General features: G+C 56.3%; 2 protein-coding genes across 2 annotated transcripts; one reads left to right on the top strand and one right to left on the bottom strand.

Moving 5' to 3' along the window:
- Positions 1-5,175: 5,175 nt before the first annotated feature.
- Positions 5,176-6,549, top strand: LOC144734797 (uncharacterized). Its single transcript, XM_078617180.1, has 3 exons — positions 5,176-5,195; positions 5,315-5,790; positions 5,831-6,549. The coding sequence occupies exons 1-3, from the start codon at positions 5,176-5,178 to the stop codon at positions 6,547-6,549; spliced, it is 1,215 nt and encodes a 404-aa protein (XP_078473306.1).
- Positions 6,550-14,230: 7,681 nt separating this feature from the next.
- On the bottom strand, positions 14,231-19,355 carry C53H9orf85 (chromosome 53 C9orf85 homolog). Its single transcript, XM_078617312.1, has 4 exons — positions 19,104-19,355; positions 18,151-18,257; positions 16,035-16,148; positions 14,231-14,588 (listed from the first exon to the last, which is right to left on the bottom strand). Exons 1-4 carry the CDS (start codon positions 19,203-19,205, stop codon positions 14,282-14,284), a joined length of 630 nt encoding a protein of 209 aa, XP_078473438.1. The 5' UTR covers positions 19,206-19,355; the 3' UTR covers positions 14,231-14,281.
- Positions 19,356-19,782: the final 427 nt, after the last annotated feature.

The following is a 19,782-nucleotide window of genomic DNA, read 5'->3' as shown; positions in this document are numbered from 1 at the left end:
CGTCTCTGTGTCTCTGTGTGTGTCAGTGAGTGTGTCTGTGTCTCTGTGTGTCAGTGAGTGTGTCTGTGTGTGTCAGTGAGTGTGTTTTTGTGTGTCAGTGAGTGTCTCTGTGTGTGTCAGTGAGTGTGTCTGTGTGTGTCAGTGAGTGTGTTTTTGTGTGTCAGTGAGTGTCTCTGTGTGTGTCAGTGAGTGTGTCTGTGTGTGTCAGTGTGTGTGTCAGTGTCTCTGTGTGTCAGTGAGTGTGTCTGTGTTTTTGTGTGTCAGTGAGTGTCTCTGTGTGTGTCAGTGAGTGTGTCTGTGTGTGTGTCAGTGAGTGTGTCTGTCTCTCTGTGTGTCAGTGAGTGTGTCAGTGAGTGTGTCTGTGTCTGTGTGTGTGTCAGTGAGTGTGTCTGTCTCTCTGTGTGTCAGTGAGTGTGCGCATCAATGTATCAGTGCGTGTGTATCACAGTGTGTCTCTATATGTGTCTATATGTCAGTGTGTCTCTGTGTGTCAGTGTATCACAGTGTGTCTCTGTCTCTATGTGTCTCTATGTGTCACCGTGTCAGTGTGTCTCTGTGTGTCAGTGTGTCTCTGTGTGTCTCTGCCTCTATGTGTCTCTATGTGTCACTGTGTCAGTGTCTCTGTGTGTCTCTGCCTCTATGTGTCTCTATGTGTCACTGTGTCAGTGTGTCTCTGTGTGTCTCTGTCTCTGTGTCTCTTGTTGTTACTGTGTCAGTGTGTCTCTGCGTGTCTATATGTCAGTGTGTCACTGTCCGTGTATCACAGTGTGTCTCTAAGATGTTTTCTTGTTCATGTTTTTGTTTGTTGCGGTTGCACCCGATTCAAGAGCCGAATGGCTCACATGGCTATACCTAATAAATGAACTTGAACTTGAATGTGTCTCTATGTGTCAGTGTGTCTCTGTGTGTCTCTGTGTGTCACTGTGTCAGTGTGTCTCTGTGTGTCTCTGTGTGTCACTGTGTCAGTGTGTCTCTGTGTGTCTCTGTGTGTCACTGTGTCAGTGTGTCTCTGTGTGTCTCTGTGTGTCACTGTGTCAGTGTGTCTCTGTGTGTCTCTGTGTGTCTCTGTGTGTCACTGTGTCAGTGCGAGAACTCCGCACTCACCTTCTCGCGTGCGCTTGGACCGCTCTCTTCGCCGCAGATGCTGCGAGCGTTTTATTCCCGAAAAGCATCATCAGCAGCAGCAGCATCAGCATCATTACAATGATTATGATTCAGCAAACGAGCTCCGCCCACTCAGGTAGCCACCCCCCTCCACCCCCCCACCACCTCCTCCCGCCCCCCCTCCTCACCCCCCGCACCCCCCCCCCCCCACACATCATCTCTTCACCCCTCATGTGTTCACCCCCACAGCACCTCTCCTCACCTCCCCTCTCACCCCTGGCTCCACCTCTTCCCGTCATCACCCTCCACTGTCCACTTCCTCACCCGCCGCTCCACCACCTCACCCACCGCTCCACTCCCCTTCCCTCATGCCGCTCACTCCTCACTCACCAACCAGAACCTCCTCACCTGCTCACCCCCCTCCCCCACCCCGTGTCAAAGTCCCACTGACGTGGCTCTCCACTCGGGCCACGCTCCTCTTCCTGCTGCTGCTGCTACTGCTGCTGCTCCTGCTGCTATTACTGCTGCTGCTGCTGCTACTACTGCTACTGCTGCTGCTCCTGCTGCTGCTACTACTGCTGCTACTACTGCTACTGCTCCTGCTGCTACTACTGCTGCTGCTACTACTGCTGCTGCTCCTGCTGCTATTACTGCTGCTACTACTGCTACTGCTCCTGCTGCTACTACTGCTGCTGCTCCTCCTGCTGCTGCTACTACTGCTGCTGCTACTACTGCTACTGCTGCTGCTACTACTGCTGCTGCTACTACTGCTGCTGCTACTACTGCTGCTGCTACTACTGCTGCTGCTGCTCCTGCTGCTACTACTGCTACTGCTGCTGCTACTACTGCTGCTACTACTGCTGCTGCTGCTGCTGCTCCTGCTGCTACTACTGCTGCTGCTGCTACTACTGCTGCTGCTGCTACTACTGCTACTACTGCTGCTGCTGCTACTACTGCTGCTGCTGCTACTACTGCTGCTGCTGCTACTACTGCTACTACTGCTGCTGCTGCTACTACTGCTGCTGCTGCTACTACTGCTACTACTGCTGCTCCTGCTGCTACTACTGCTACTGCTGCTGCTACTACTGCTGCTGCTGCTACTACTGCTACTACTGCTGCTGCTGCTACTACTGCTACTACTGCTACTGCTGCTACTACTACTGCTGCTGCTGCTGCTACTACTGCTGCTGCTACTACTGCTACTGCTGCTACTACTGCTGCTACTACTGCTGCTGCTGCTCCTGCTGCTACTACTGCTGCTGCTGCTGCTGCTCCTGCTGCTGCTGCTGCTCCTGCTGCTGCTGCTCCTGCTGCTGCTGCTGCTCCTGCTGCTGCTGCTACTACTGCTACTGCTGCTCCTGCTGCTGCTGCTCCTGCTGCTGCTGCTCCTGCTGCTGCTGCTCCTGCTGCTGCTCTTCCACCTCCTGCTGTTTCTGTTCCTGCTGCTGCTGCTGGGGCTCTGGGCAGGTTCCTGCGCATTGCCAGGAGGCGTCGTGACGCCCAGCGCGCTGGGACCGCATTGCCACGGGGACTGCCTCTTGGCTCGATGGGTCGGACCCAAAATAATAAAAAATCATCATCATCATCATCCGTATTTGCTCTTCCTTCTCTGGCTGCCACTCAGTGACTAGAATTATTATCCCTCATTCTTCTTCCTTCCCTTGAATGATGCTCATTATCGCTAGCCAAATCGTCAACTCGTAATGAAATATTATAATTATTGATGACACGTGGCTTCGTGCTGTCGTTCTGATGGCGCAGGGTCATCGTCACGACGGAAGGCGCTGCCACTCATCCACTCACCCTCGTCGCTGATTCATCCACTCACTCACTCACTCACCTACCCACTCGCTCACCTACCCACTCACTCGCCTACCCATTCAACCTGCCATTCATCCACTCACTCGCCTACCCACTCAACCTGCCATTCATCCACTCACTCACCTACCCACTCACTCATACACTCACCTACTCACTCAACCTGCCATTCATCCACTCACTCACCTACCCACTCACTCGCCTACCCACTCAACCTGCCATTCATCCACTCACTCACCTACCCACTCACTCACGCACTCACCTACCCACTCACTCACATACCTACCCACTTAACCTGCCATTCATCCACTCACTCACCTACCCACTCACTCGCCTACCCACTCAACCTGCCATTCATCCACTCACTCACCTACTCACTCAACCTGCCATTCATCCACTCACTCACAAACCCACTCACTCGCCTACCCACTCAACCTGCCATTCATCCACTCACTCATCTACCCACTCAACCTGCCATTCATCCACTCATTCACCTACCTACTCACTCATACACTCACCTACCCACTCAACCTGACATCCATCCACTCACTCACCTACTCACTCACTCACCTACCCACTCACTCGACTACCCACTCAACCTGCCATCCATCCACTCACCCACTTAACCTCTCACTTATTAATTCACTGACCCGCTCAACCACGACGAACATTGTGGCATTACCGCTGTTGTTTTTGACAGCGCAGGGCGATGATCACGCAGGAAGGCGCCGCAGTTATTTCACCCACGCAGTCTGCGGTCGTTTTGCAGTCGGCTGGCGCTGCTGCTGCTGCTGTGATGCCAATTGCGCACTCTGCCGCAGTAGATATTTATTTATTAATAAAATTTGTTCCACCGTTTCTTCGGCACACAAACGGCTGCCCGCTTCCAATGACGTCACTGGGTCTTTAACGTCCACTGCGAGCGAAGCAGACGGCACACGGCAGGAGCAGTGGTAGTATATATATATATTTATGTGTTTTACGTGTTAACTGCACAACGACCGCGGCATTTACCAGGGCGGCCTGCTGGGATCGAACCACGAACCTCTGCAACGAGCGGCGAAAGCTGCGTCACCGCCCCCATTATTATGGTGATCTCAAACGATGATCTTAAATATATAATTAAACAGACTTTTTATCGCAACACTGCATATGATAATCATATTCATCGCCATGAGCAGCAAACCTATCATCTCGCAATGTCATCAATTCGCAACCATTTAATATCCTCCAATGAATTGGAAATCTTATATAATATATACATATCCAGAACCAATATTACTGCATCAACATCATCATCGACATCCTCAAAGCAGTTACTTCTTAAATGAGCCATCATTAACTCAACAATTATAATGACTGTGTACAGGAGGCCGTGGGTTCGATCCCGACCCTGACGCCTGCTGTCTATTTGGAGTTTGCGTGTCTCTCTCTCCGTGGTTGCATCGATTGTTTGTACCTCTACATTTAGAATGAACTTGCTTTTAGCGAATTTGGCCGCTGTCAATGTCCACGTGACAAGCCACTTCGTTGAGTTCTCATTTGTGGCCACGTCGCTTCTGAAAAAGAGCTACAGGGCGCAGTGGGCCTCACCTGGTGAAATAAACATTGGAGTATCGCAAATAGTGCATCATCAAGCATCCATCACCAGCTGAACCTCATCGTTCAATTACCACCGTGACCAAATTGAGCATCGTTAAAATATTTACCAATCATCATTACAATCTCACCCCCGTCATCATCATCATACTTACCGTACAGGATACGCACAGAACTTAAAATCGACTCCGCTGGCGGGCGAGAGCCCTTCCCCATGCTGTGCTGGGGGCCATAGAAGTGGGAGCACAGTGCAGTACAACAATGGATTTAGCAGCACTGCCCTCTGCTGCCCACAACGTCGCCCCACAGCAGCCGCGGACAGCACGTGGGGCACACCCGACACTCTGCCTCGCACCTGATGGGTCATTGTGTGACCTGTGACCTGTGGTGTGAACCTGTGACCTGTGGTGTGACCTATGACCTGTGGTTTGACGCTGTGGTGTGACTCTGTGACCCGTGGCACCTGCTGGGTCCGTTCCGCGACCTCCTGCCAGCGGGCGTTCCACACTTCACGTGGCCTTGAAGCGCACCTAGACTGGCACTCGCGCCGTGGAGACGTCACAGCCACTTAGTGGCGAATGGCGGCTGTTGTTGGGGCTTTGAAAGGATAATAAAAAAGGTGACGTTTCGGGCAATGATCCTTCTTTATTGCACATGGAGGCGCCGGCGAGGGAGTGTGCGTGTCTGTGGACCGGGTAGGGGCGCCAAGCGACTGAACGTGGTCCCATTGCCCCAGCAGCTCCACTCCCGCTTGGCTCCCCGCCGCCACGTGCCATCCCTCATATCTGTGCAGTCACCACGGGACGCTCTCCTGCAACGTCACGACGGCCCGTCGACCGAAACGTCGAAACGTCCCGCTCTCTTTGCTTCCCGGGGACAGCACCGGGAGCGACCGAGGCACCGAGAGTGGCCGAGGCACCGGGAGTGGCCGAGGCACGGGGAGTGGCCGAGGCACCGGGAGTGGCCGAGGCACCGAGAGTGGCCGAGGCAACGGGAGTGGCCGAGGCACGGGGAGTGGCCGAGGCACCGGGAGTGGCCGAGGCACCGAGAGTGACCGAGGCACCGAGAGTGACCGAGGCACCGGGAGTGGCCGAGGCACCGGGAGTGGCCGAGGCACCGAGAGTGACCGAGGCACCGAGAGTGACCGAGGCACGGGGAGTGGCCGAGGCACCGGGAGTGGCCGAGGCACCGAGAGTGACCGAGGCACCGAGAGTGACCGAGGCACCGGGAGTGGCCGAGGCACCGAGAGTGACCGAGGCACCGGGAGTGGCCGAGGCACCGAGTGACCGAGGCACCGAGAGTGGCCGAGGCACCGGGAGTGGCCGAGGCACGGGGAGTGGCCGAGGCACCGGGAGTGGCCGAGGCACCGAGAGTGACCGAGGCACCGGGAGTGGCCGAGGCACCGGGAGTGGCCGAGGCACGGGGAGTGGCCGAGGCACCGAGAGTGGCCGAGGCACCGAGAGTGACCGAGGCACCGAGAGTGACCGAGGCACCGGGAGTGGCCGAGGCACCGAGAGTGACCGAGGCACCGAGAGTGACCGAGGCACCGAGAGTGACCGAGGCACCGAGAGTGGCCGAGGCACCGAGAGTGGCCGAGGCACCGAGAGTGACCGAGGCACCGAGAGTGACCGAGGCACCGGGAGTGGCCGAGGCACCGGGAGTGGCCGAGGCACCGAGAGTGACCGAGGCACCGAGAGTGGCCGAGGCACCGGGAGTGGCCGAGGCACGGGGAGTGGCCGAGGCACCGGGAGTGGCCGAGGCACCGAGAGTGACCGAGGCACCGGGAGTGGCCGAGGCACCGGGAGTGGCCGAGGCACCGAGAGTGACCGAGGCACCGAGAGTGACCGAGGCACCGAGAGTGACCGAGGCACCGAGAGTGGCCGAGGCACCGAGAGTGGCCGAGGCACCGAGAGTGACCGAGGCACCGAGAGTGACCGAGGCACCGGGAGTGGCCGAGGCACCGAGAGTGGCCGAGGCACCGAGAGTGACCGAGGCACCGGGAGTGACCGAGGCACCGGGAGTGGCTGAGGCACCGGGAGTGGCCGAGGCACGGCCCCTGCCGCGAAAGCGGCGGGGCTCCGTGGACTCCACGCACCTTGAACTCCACGCCAGGAGTGGGTGAGTGCAGTGGGGGGGGGCGGCAGTGGGGGGTGAGCGGGGAGGGCGGGGCAGCAAGGACTTTCCGTAACCCGAGTCTCACAGCTCCACCCTCCCCCACCACCTGCACCCGAGGTGACGCGACCTTTGCACGTGGCCACCCGAGGGATCACGCGGGGTGACGAGCCGCGGGGAGGGTGGGGGCCACGAGAGCGGTGTGGGGGGGGGGTCTTGAACTCCACTCTCGGCAGGTGAGCTGGGGGGAGGCGAGGGGGGGCAGTGGGGGTGAGCGGGGAGGGGGGTCGGGGAGTGGGGGTTGACTCTCACCTGAGTCTCACCCCCCCCCTCTCCGTCCCAGGTGTGACGCGACTTGTGTACAAGGCCACCCAAGGAAATGTCACGGAACAATAAGGGGGGGGGGGGGGGGTGAAGGGTGGGGGGGGCATCTCCGTTGTGGGAAAACCAAACATGATCGTAACACCCACACACTCACACTCTCTCACACTCACACTCTCTCACGCTCACACACACACTCACACACACTCACACACACTCTCACACACACTCTCACAAAGATAAAGATCCCCCGTATAGCCTTAACAGACTGTAGGGGCAAGTGCTGTTAGCGAGCACCTATGAAGGCCGCAACGGTACACCGTACACGACGGGGTGGGTGGCCAGCACCACGCCCGACCGCCTTTGTCTCCCTAGTGGCGAGGTTTACACACCGCACCAGGTACTCATTTGAGGTAGACCTAGGGGGGCCCAGGACCGGTTCAGATAATCGTCACTGGTGTTGGCCGTGAGCGAGAATCGAACCCGGGTCGCCAGGTTCATAGCGCAGCGCGCTAACCGCTCCACACACACACAACAACAACCGCCATTCTCCACTAAATGGCGGTGACGTCACCACGACGCTCGTGCCAGGCCATGTGCACCTTGAGGCCACGTGAAGTGTAGAACGCCCGCTGGCAGGAGGTCACGGGGCAGACCCAGGTGCCACGGATCGACTGACTGAGATGACCGAGATGACTGGGTGATGCACCACCTGTGCCCCCAACTGTGCCAACTTGCTGTGCTTTAGCCACCCGGCGCTCCGCTCATTGTTGTGAGCGTCGCTCCTCCGCCCTCCGTTGTTGTTGGAGGGCGACTGCCTCCAACTGCCCAGTAGCGTCCTTCACGAGCCTCCTCCACAGAGGCCGATTTTGACACCGCTCTGGTACCAGTCATCGGCAAGTCCACTCAGCTCCATTTCCTCCTGTACCACATCACTCCATCTCTTCTCTAGCCCGTGCCGCGCCTGTTTAGCCCCCTCTATCCGGCCGAACAAAAGCTGTTAAGGCATGCGGTGGCTGGGCATGCGGGCTACATGACCCAGCCAATGCAGCCTTGCCTGCGGAGGAGCTCACCGATGGGACTTTGCCAAGATCTTTCAAGGATTTGTAAGCTCCTCACACAATCCAGTCTGGTTAAACCCAGGATGGAACGTAGGCAGGCCAGCCTAAATGTTTCTAACCGGCGAAGATGCTCCTTTAGGGAAGTCCATGTTTCGCAAGCGTAGAGAAGGGAGGGATTGACCGTGGCCGAGAAGGCCTGAAGCTTCGTGCGGAGCGACAGACCAGGTAGCTTCCACACAGCGTTCCGCAACCGATGAAAAGACATTACCGCTCGACTGATTGGGAGTGAGACCTCTGCTGTTACACCGGAAACGATCATGAGCACACTGCCCAGGTATGGGAAACTCTCCACTCTCTCCACAACTGCCCCATCACCGATTGAGAGTTGTGGGGGTGGAGTGCCCGATGGTACAAAATACCCAGGCAGGCGCTTAGTTTTGGTGGGGCTGATGGTAAGGCCCCACCTCTTAGTGGCACGCTCCAGTCTCAGCAGCAGCGCCTCCAACTCCTCCTCTGAATGAGCAGCAATTACCAGATCATCGGCATACATAACGTGGTTGACCAATAGGGAGCCATCCCTTGACCGCACCCGGGCATCGATCAGCCTCCCATTATATCTGTACCAAATGGAGATTCCCCCGGTACAGCTATTGAAGGCTTCATGAACTACGTGGTCAAAATATGTTAAATAATGTGGGAGCCAGAGGACATCCCTGTCGCACCCCAAGGTGTACAGGGAATGGCTCCGACTCCCGGCCACGTAGTTTTACCCGGGCCCGCTCACCATCATGAAGGTCCTTAATGATCGTGAGCAGAGGGTCAGGGACTCTGAAAGCACGAAGAACAACCCAGAGCCCAGGCCTACTGATGGTATCATAGGCCTTGACCAGGTCAATAAAGCAGAGATGTAGGTCTTAATTCCCTACACCTCTGCTGTAGCAGACGGACATAAAATATTGCATCTGTGCAGGACCGCCCTTTCCTGAAACCGCATTGGGGCTCCGCAAGCCTCTCCTCAGCGTGCCTAGCAAGGCGATGTAAATAATCCTTGCCAGGACCTTTCCCGGCACACTGAGTGAGATGCCCCTGTAGTTGTTACAGTCTGTGCGGTCCCCCTTCTTAAAGAGGGGGACCACCAGGGAATCTTTCCAATCCTGCGGAACCCGTCCAGTGGTCCAGACTGTTGTTATGGTGTCATATAGGGCAGTCTGTGCACAAACGCCACCCTCCCTCAGCATTTCGCTTGGGAGATCATCTCTGCCCGGTGCCTTTCCTGGTCTCAGACTCCGGATCGCCTTCAGTACTTCCTCAACAGATGGCACCTCAGCCAGCCACTCACAGGGGGTGACCTCTTCCAATATTTGAGGCACCGCAGCCTCAGCAGGGTTATCCCCACTTTGTGCCATGTTTTCCTGGCTGAGAGATTTCCCCTCCCCCAGGACCTCACAGAAATGCTCAGCAAATCTGCAAACCTGTTCCTGGGAGTCAGAGATTGGATCACCGTTTTTTCCCCTGATGGTAATAGGTGTGGCGCTGCAGGTTACTTTTTTGATGGAGTTAAATAGTGATTTGTGATCGCGGGCCACTGAGGCAGACTCCATCTCCTCAGCAACCCGCGACCACAACCCATCCTTGCAGCGCCTTATGGCTCTCCGAACCTCCGAGCGAAGGCTGCGGTAAACCTCCTCATTCTCTGACGTGGAATGCTGTAGCTGATGAGAGTGGGCCTGTCGCTTTTTCTCAACTATCCTGAACACCTCCTCTGTCAGCCAGTGTTTCTGGGGAGGTCTGGACCGCGTACCCAAAGCAGCCATTGCAGCTGCATGAGCCACAGTCCTAAACCTCGCCCATTTACCCTCGACATCAGGAGGAGTGGGGGACGATGCCAACCCCAGCTGCAAGCGAAGATGAAATTCTCGCTTGCAACTTTCATAAGCTGAGACCAGGCCACTTTAGGTGGGAATGTGGTCCTGGGTGTACACCCAACACCGGAATGAAGAATGGCAGGCGCATCTTACAGATGACTAGTCGATGGTCACACACAATCTCACACACTCACACATTCTCACACACTCCCACACACACTCCCACACACACTCTCACACACACACACAGGACGTGCACAGGCCAGCGCTGTCAGCTGGGATAAACCACCACCACAACCTCCACCTCCTCAATCCCACCACCACACAACCTTACACCATTCAACAAATCACAAACAACATTTCGGCAGGGGGGTGGTGGTGGTGGCGGCTCAGCGGGAACACTCGCGCCTCGCAGCTGCAAGAGGCCTCGGCTTGAGTCTGGACACGGGCACCTGCCTGCTGAGTGGAGTTGTTGCGATCTCCCCGCGTGTCCTGCAGGGCGAGTGCAGTCGGTGTGTTCTCCTTCCTTGTGACGCGTGGGGGTTCCTCCCACAGCTCAAAACCCATACCATGCCACCGGTCATCTGACCAACACATCCCCAACGCCGACTGACACAGCAACATTGCCACCCTCCTAGGGAAAATGGGCATGACCAATCGTGGGATTAAACGCTAATTGTTCAAACCATGTTAGGTATTTTCATCCTAATCACAATGACAATTATAAGCTATGAGTTTACAGTTGTTGGAGTATATATTTATTTATTTGTTATCTTGTTAAGGAAACTTCGCATCACAGGCAGGAGTCGAACTTGACTTGGGAGCCTCAGAAATAAACTTGATTTGGAGCTCCCGTGACTGCAGGAATGACTCCTTGGTTCTTTCGGTAAAGTCACGGAGAAAGAAAATAAATTAAATAAGAGCATACGACATTTCGATTGCAACACAAGCAATCATCATCTCTCTACTCAAGGCCTCGACACAGAGGCGTTGTTTCTGTCTGCCGATGTGCGTCTCTCTCTGCTTGTGTGCCTATGTGTGTGTCTCTCTCTGTGTGTCTCTGTCTCAATGTGTCTCTTTGTGTATCTTTCTGCTTGTGTCTGTCTGTGTGTCTCCGTGTCTATGTGTGTGTCTCTCTCTGTGTCTCTGTTTGAGGCTCTCTCTGCTTGTGTCTGTGTGCCTATGTGTGTGTCTCTCTGTGTCTATGTTGTCTCTCTCTGCTTACGTGTCTGTCTGTGTGTCTCCGTGTCTGTGTGTCTCTCTCTCTGTGTGTCTCCGTGTGAGTCTCTCTCTGCTTGTGTGCCTGTGTGTGTCTCTCTGTGTCTCTCTCTGTGCCTCTCTCTGTGTCTCTCTTTGCTTGTGTCTGTCTGTGTGTTGTCTCTCTCTGCTTGTGTCTGTCTGTGTTTTGTCTCTCTCTCAAATTTAGCAATCTTTGGAAGAACGGAATCAACCAGGTGGGGTGTTGACTGTTGTGCTAGCCGACTCTCTGTGTTGTATTGCATTATATTTCTAAGTTTACTAGGTTTGTTTTCATTCATTTGTACCTCATGACGATTGCTTGTGTTGCAATCGAAACGTCGCGTGCTATTGTTTAATTTATTTTCTTTCTACGTGACTTCACCGAAAGAACCAAAGAGCTAAGTAACAATTGAGGCCGAGCGGCACGATTTGTTGACGTGGCCAAAACCTTCCTGATTGGCTGTCGGGCGGCGGCGAGTTTTCAACGACAAATATTTGCACGCTCCAACAAAAAAAAAAACACCCTTTATTTTGGATATTCGGTCACAAGAGCTTACTACTACTACTACCACCACATGTTAAAATGGTCGACATTGGTCCATCCGTGAGATTCGAGTGGTCCCAGGCAAAGGGGCCCAGGACGAGGGTCTGAGGAGCATCAAACCAAGATGGCCGCCGCATCGCGCGGCGCTTTCAGATGCGCTTCTGTGGCCGTCTGGAATGCTCTTCCTTCCGATATTAGGAAGCCGCTGGAGCTATACATTTTAAAATCTTGATTGAAAACTCATTGCCTGAGAGCTGCTTTTCATGTTTAGTTTGTCGTCCTTCCCCCACACCTCCAGTGAGCGCGTTGTCTATGTCCGGGTCGAAACAAGTTCAACATACGTCGATGCAGAGGAGCCGGAGCCCCGAGGGCGCCGAGACCGGAGCAGCGATCCCAGGGGGGGAGCGCAGGGAGGCCAGAGAGCCAGGGGCAGCCCCGGTGTCCGTGCTGGCCAGGTAGCGTGCGCTGCCGTTCTCTTGAGGCTGCGCTCGATAGAAGGCGTGCATTGGAGAAGGTACAGCGAGTGGTAAAAGCAGTGAAGCTCAAAGCCAATTTTAAAATGTGCAGCTGCTGGCTGATACAGAGCCGATACAGACCGCAAGTGAGATTACGGAGACTCAAAGTGAGTGCTGCGGAATTAATATTGGAAGGGACAGATTTGCCGGCCGGAGACCCGAAATGTGCGACAAGGTCACATGCCGTGGACGACACGAACTAAACACGTGACCGTAAACCAACAAGTCCGTAAATAATTATCACGGCGAGGACACGTCTGTGCGTCGGCGGTTGAAGGATAAACGACGTCGAGACCCGACCACACGTGGCGAGGGACCGGCTGCGTGGTGTTCTGCGGTCCGCGGTTCCGGCTTTGTTGACTTGACGCGAATGATTTTAGGGATGAAGCCCCATTTAATGATCCGGTCAAATCTCCGTCAACAACCCTCCACCACCCGACACGGCCAAACTAGTTGAAACGTCGCGCGGTGCACGGGCGTTTAACGCGGTGATTATTGCTTCGGCACAACTCACCCACCATCACCCACTTCCAAAGGTGCCCCATAAAAAGCCTTAAACTGTGAGAGCTGTTCGCGAATTGCACCTACCAAGGCCGGCACGGGACCAGAGCGGGGTGGCCAGCACCACGCCCGGGCACCTTCGTCTCCCCAGTGGCCATGTTTTTACACTGCACCAGGTACTCATTTGAGGCCGAGTAGATCTAGGGGATAGATAATCGTCACCAGGTTCAGAAAATAATCATTGGTGTTGTCTGTGAGCGGAAATGGAACTCGGATCGCCGGGTTCATTGTGCAGTGCACTGACCACTGTGCCACCGCTCCCCACGACCGCTCACGGACACAGTCGCTGACACGCACCGCGGATTGAGCCGGGGAACAATTCTCACAGCCAAAATGTAGCAGCAATCGTGAGATTCGCTTGAAACTATGCCACGCGCCTTCAAAACAACGGAGCCGGGGACGTCGGAAGAAAAATCCAGGGAGTTGAGAACATTGGTAAAATATCATCATTTGTTTAATTGAACGTGAATGTGGCTCGAGATGGAACCATCGCGGTCGCCACGAGCCTCGTGCGTTTCCCCTCTCGAGATTCCCCGGGGTTCCGATTCTCTCCGCCTCTCATCTTCACCGTCTCCTTTCTGTCGTGGTCTCGATCATTCTTAGCCCAACTGTATAGTTAGCGCATGATGAGCACACCGTTCGCATGCGTTTTGAATAACCGGTTGTCGCCCCGACCCCTCACACTTGCGATCCGATGCACACACGTCGCGACCGGCGTCGGCTGTTGACCCCTCGAGGGATCTTCATGCAGAATTGCTGCACCGTACCGCAAAGACGGGCAGCACATCGCGTCATTCCGCTCCAGGCCAACGCCTCAACAACGGTAGTCATCTAAACCGACTTCTACCTGCTGAACTGCACACCCTTCTGCAGACCAACACTGGACCCAGTCACAGGTGAAGTACGGTCAAACCAACTCCCCCCCGCCCCTCCCGACTCCCGCAAACCAAAAAGGAGCACTCAATAATTTGCCGAGAACATCTCGATATATAGAGAACTGCGGAGCTTGGGCAACCGTCGGTAGCACCGGCTCACCGCCGTGTGGCTGCTGCTGCTGCTGCTGCCTTCCCGCTCGTCTGTGGTTCCTCCTCGTGCCTCTTGAGTCGGACTCCTCTCCCGACCTACAGCAGCGAGCAAATCCTGTCCGGCGGCGGTGACGCACGGTGACGACTTGACATCGCTGTGATTATCCATCGCATTATCAATAGCGCCGCTCGGATGTCAATTTTCTGCTGGGTGGACTCTTTGACATGGCAGCATTGAGAGATGATGGCGAGTTCTGTGTTGCTGGCCACCTGCCATCTTGCACCTGTGCCCAGTAACACCGCTCGCTGAGGGAGGCTCGCTGATGGTGGGGACTCACCGCTACCTGATATACTGCTGGCGGTGTTCCCAGAGGTACTGGAAGATCCGGTTCGAGAGGGGGGCGTGGGGGGCGTGGAGGGGGGCGTGGGGGGGGGGCGTGGGGGGGGGCGTGGGGGGGGGGCGTGGGGGGGGCCGTGGGGGGGGGGCGTGGGGGGGGCACAGTGCTGCTCATCTGCCTCACGTCGCACTCTCCGCCAGAGGCCCATCGCTGTCACTTGCGTCATCGTCACCCCCATCCTCTCCATCTCCACCGTGGCCTCCTCCATGGACCTCTTCACGGTCCCCTCCCTGGTCCCCTCCCTGGTCCCCTCTCTGGTCCCCTCCCTGGTCCCCTCCCTGGTCCCCTCGCTGGTCCCCTCCCTGGTCCCCTCCCTGGTCCCCTCCCTGGTCCCCTCCCTGGTCCCCTCCCTGGTCTCCTCCCTCATCTCCTCCCTGGTCTCCTCCCTGGTCTCCGGGCTCTTCTTTATCTCCTTGGTTGCCCAGACTGGCACAGGAAGACAGAACGTTGGGACTAAGTGAGAGACAACTACAACAAATTTACGGTTTCCAACTCGCGCAAATGTTGTTAGAATAATCATTATCATCATCGCCATCACCGTCACATAGACACTCACGCTCTATCACCGTCACTTAGACACTCACGCTCTATCACCGTCAGATCTCACCGACGCTTGGCGACCTGCGAGCTGTGCGGCGCCCTGCGACGCCCGGCAGCGGCGGAGGTCCCGCGCTCACGAGGGCCTCTCCACGTCGGCTAGCCGGCTCCTCGACGCGCGCGTGGGGAATCGCGACCGTGGGGAATCGCGCGACCGCTTCACGACTCGTGAGAAGGATACGTAAAAAAAATGTAGGTGCCGACGGAGGGGGGAAAAAAAACCCCCCAGAACAAAATGTACAAAAATGAGACGGCACGATCGTAAACAAACAACAACAAAAACTCGACGGGCCAAATCAAGGGCCAGGGAAATCGCTTCAATCGTTCCCGGAATTGAGCAGCCAGCGCAAAACCCCACACACATTCATGGCATTCACTGGAGGGGGAGGGAGTGGGTGAACACAAAGACGTCCCCCCCTTTCCCCGTATAACCTTACCAGAATGTTGGGGAAAGTGCTGTTAGCGAGTAGCACCTATGAAGGCCGGCACTGTGGCACACAAGAGGGTGGTGTGGCCAGCACCACCACGCCCGGCCGCCTTTGTCTCCCTCGTGCCGATGTTTTTGTTGCACGTCACACCAGGTACTCATTTGACACTGAGTCGACCTAGGTGAGGCGCAGGACCGGTTCTTATGGCAGGACCCCGGGGTCCCAAATAAACGGAAGTCAAAATGGTAATTAATTTATTTACTTTTGGCAACTCCGTCCCACCGCGCACACAAACGCCGCGACCCGCCTGGCACGGATCATTCCTGCTGCCATGTCGTCTAAGCGCAGCGAGGACGACTGCGCAGAGGAAACAAAACTTTGAAACTTTGATGAGCGCATCGTGTAGAGCTCGTCGAGAGGAATAGATTGCCGGATCGTTTGCCTTCAACGGACATAAAACGACGTAGCAACGCAGTTTGTGCCAGAGCCGGGGGCTTATGGGACCCCCGGGTCTCGCCATGAGGTTCACGTGCACACGGGTTGCCGTGGCGCAGCGCGCTGACCGTTGCGCCACAAAGACACGCACGCCTCGTCGTAACCACGAGCAGGCTTGCTTTCGTACAGGGATGGACGCCAGTTGGCTCATCTGCGGCTGTTATTGAACGCATGCGAGTGGCACATTGCGCTGCTGCTCCCGACTGCGGTGATGATGACGCCACCTAGCTCACCGCAGGGACACTCTCTGGCTCATCTTGTCGGTTTCACAAAGCAGGATGCGGCGTTCTGGGCCAGGCCAAACGCACAGACGGCTCAATCACGTGAACTGGAGGTTGTGGCGGTGACTCACGGAAGGACGACGCCCCCCTCCGTGCCGCACTTGGCGCAGATCCCGAGGCGCACGGAGCAGTGGGCGCACGCCGTGTGGTACGCACGCAGCACCGTCCTCTGCTGGCACCGCACGCTGGGGACGGCACGGGAGACACGGGGAGACACGGGGAGACACGGGGACGACACGGGGAGACACGGGGAGACACGGGGACGACACGGGGAGACACGGGGAGACACGGGGAGACACGGGGAGACACGGGAGACACGGGGAGACACGGGGAGACACGGGGAGACACGGAGAGACACGGGGAGACACGGGGAGACACGGGGACGACACGGGGAGACACGGGGAGACACGGGGAGACACGGGGAGACACGGGGAGACACGGGGAGACACGTACCACCGATGAGCACGGTTGGCTACGTACGTACGTTGCGACAGTGACACGGGGATGGCGTGACGGTGATCTAGTGATGAGGTCACGCAGAGACACGGTGACAGGGCAAGACGGTGAGAGTGAGACGTGACACAGTCACACGGTGACACGGTGAGTTGGTGACACGGTGAGACGGTGACACATTGAGACGGTGACACAGCAGCAGCCAAATCCCCCCTCCAAGCTCTGCAGTCCTCCATATATCAAGGTGTTATCGGCCCAACAAATGAGGTTTTACATGTGGGAGGAAACTGGAGCACCAGGAGAACACGAGCGAGGAGGAAACGCTCTATCCCTTAGAGACGCAACAGGCGGGGTCCACATCTTTTCTGGACCACCTCTTCCTGGCTCGCCAGGGTACGGCTCCTACTCGATGCTCAGGGGAGACGAGTTTCACTCAATCTGTGTGGTGATCCACCAACCCTCGTTGCTGCCTCCACAACAGTGCTGGACTACAGCCAGCCACATGGCCACCGCCGCCCCGAGGCGATAATTACGACAATTTTAATTACTAACAGTGACAGTGATGTCTGATTCTTGTGTTGCCGCCCTGAGAACATCACAAATGACGGGCTAATTAGGGTTCCGTAGCCAAGGGGTGTGGACCATACCTTGGGAATAAAATGAGTTAAATGGAACTTAAAACAAAAATATCACGTGACGCAACATGTGAGGAACACTGTGGAGTTAAAGATAAAATCTGGCCGGAACATAAACAAGAATAACAAAGGAACGGAATGTTAAGAATTGGGTTATTTTGATGCGAAACACGTTTATAAATTGTTTGTGGCGTGGTCTGCTTGCCAGACGCACACACACACACGCGCGGCAGTGCACTGGTCATGGATGCGCTACGAACCCGGTGACTCCAGGGCTGGTTCCCACTTACGGCCAAGACCAGTGGCGAATATCTAAACCGCAAATGAGCACCTGGTGTCGCGTATAAAACATCAGCTCTGTGGGTGCAAGGGGGCGTGGTGCCGGTTACACCCACCCCCCTCGTGCGCCGTGCCGGCATTCATAGGTGCTCGCTAACAGCACTTGCCCCAACAGTCTGTTGAGGCTATACAGGGTGGGGGGGGGGGGCTTTGTCTTTGTGCGCCCGTGCTGGCGGCCGCGACAAAAGTGCCGGCTGCTTCCAGCTAACGGCAGAGACGCCTCCTCCTGGCGCCCTAAAACTATTGTGATTCACGACGAGGGATTATCGCCGCTGTCGTTCTCGTAGCTCAGGGGAGCCATCACCGTGAAGGGCACAGCCTGCAGTACGGGTCATCTCGATACATTGTGAACAGAGGGGGGCACCCCCGGTGCCAGCTGTCTACGTGCAGCACATGGCGACTTAAATCTGGCCTGCGAGTTTGGATTCGTTTTCCGGGAGGATGAAGAGTGTTGCTGTGTATAATGTCAACTGAGTAATTTGCCGTGTAATTTGATCAAATTTGGGAAATTTGCAGACGTGACACCGGCACACGACTCGTTTCTAGTGACACGGGATCTATAGCGTCCACTGCAAGTGAAACAAGACGGGGCGTGGTATTTTGGAGTAAATACACAACACGGTATTAACCAGGGCGGTCGCCGGATTCGAACCACAAACCTCTGGGAGACGAGAGGCGACAGGCAAGGGAGACAGGCGACAGGCAAGGGAGTCAGGGGAGACCGGTACGAGGCAGGGGAAAGTGGTGGTCGCTGCGTTACCATTTGCGGGCATGCGTGATCGGCTTGAACTTCCCGTACTTCACCTTCCACTCGAGCACCTCCTTGCAGCGCGCGCACACTCCCTCGTGCACCACGCTGTTCATTTTCTGCAGGAAGGGGAGGAGGCAGCGGAGGACAACACCGGGGTGGTGTTAAGGGGTGGAAGGGTGAGCGTGCCGCTATGCGTTGGGTCGACTATCGGCCGTTGCACCACAGGGTGGAGGAGCGGCGTGTGCTTAGGATTCACAGCGAGGGACACGTGGAGGAGGAGCGCACGGATCAGACGGCGTCGTGCAAGCTCATGGGGAAGAAACACATCGTCAGCGGGGCTTGCTGGGCAGGCGGGACTCATCCCAGGCCACAGAGGAATTGGACGACTGTGGATGGTCAAGGATTGTAACGAGGAGGAGGGGGGGCAGCCACCGTCAATAACAAGTTTGGGTGGTGGTCCCTGTGGGGTGGAGAGACGCGTCGCTCGCTCTGGGTGCGGCGTCGTCACGGCAGTGACAAGGGGGGATGGGGACGCGTCCCAAAGGTCGTCCACCATCACCACCATCACCGCCACCATCACCATCGCCACCATCATCACCGCCATCATCACCACCATCATCATCATCGCCACAATCACCACCATCATCACCATCGCCACCATCATCACCATCGCCACCATCATCATCATCGCCACCATCACCACCACCATCACCGCCATACTCCACCATCACCGCCATACTCCACCATGCGTCTCATCGACTCCGCATGTCACGTCAGGGCGCTGTGCCAATTAAAGCAAGCCAAGCGATGGTACTGAACCAGCTCTGCGAGCAGAGCAGACGCTGGGTGAATTCTTATTGCTCCGTTCGCGGATGGGGGGGGGGGGTCGCCTGGCAATGCGGAGTCGATGCGTGGGTCTCGGGGGTTGATGGACCGTCGCGGGACGGGAGATTGGGCCTCACCTGCACGCGCGGGCTCGTGTCGTGGCGGTTGTTGCGGAAGGCCGTCACGTTCTTGTGCTTCTGCGAGCGCTTGCGCGCCGCGTTGCCGCGCTCCGAGCTCATGGCGAACCGAAAACCGAAATCCGCACACCGAACCGAAATCCTCTGGCTCCCACTCAGCAGCAGGCCACGATTTTTCCCACACCACGTGCGCCGTGACCCGGAAGTAGAGCCGTGACCCCGCCCGCGTGACGTCACCGGAAGTGTCGCCGGAGCGGCCATCTTAGGTAGGGGTTTAAACAAAAACTTCGTCGATAGCTACGGCTGCTGTTGTTGTTGTTGCTGCTGTTGTTGTTGCTGTTGTTGTTGTTGCTGCTGTTTCTGTTGCTGCTGTTGTTGTTGCTGCTGTTGTTGTTGTTGCGACTGCACCAACACCGCGACATCATAAAAGACAGTTTGCGACCTCAAAAGTAAATATAACGGGAGACGTTTCGGGCAATGGCCCTTCGCAGCCAGTAGATGGCAAAGAGGTCCACTCTATTAGAATGACTGAAATGTATAAGGCGCATCACATCCTAGCATCCCAATGCGCAATGCATGGGAAGCAGCGAAACACAAACACAGCGGGGCAACCGAGCCAACCGAAGAGGGAAGGCCACTTTCAAGAGATGGGGGTTTCAAAGTAGACTTAAATAGACTT

This window comes from Lampetra planeri, chromosome 53 (genome assembly GCF_965212315.1).
Source record: "Lampetra planeri chromosome 53, kcLamPlan1.2.h2, whole genome shotgun sequence".
Classification (NCBI taxonomy): Eukaryota; Metazoa; Chordata; class Hyperoartia; order Petromyzontiformes; family Petromyzontidae; genus Lampetra; species Lampetra planeri.
The sequence above is the reverse complement of the archived record's forward strand: the minus strand, read 5'-3'. Positions and strand labels throughout refer to the sequence as shown.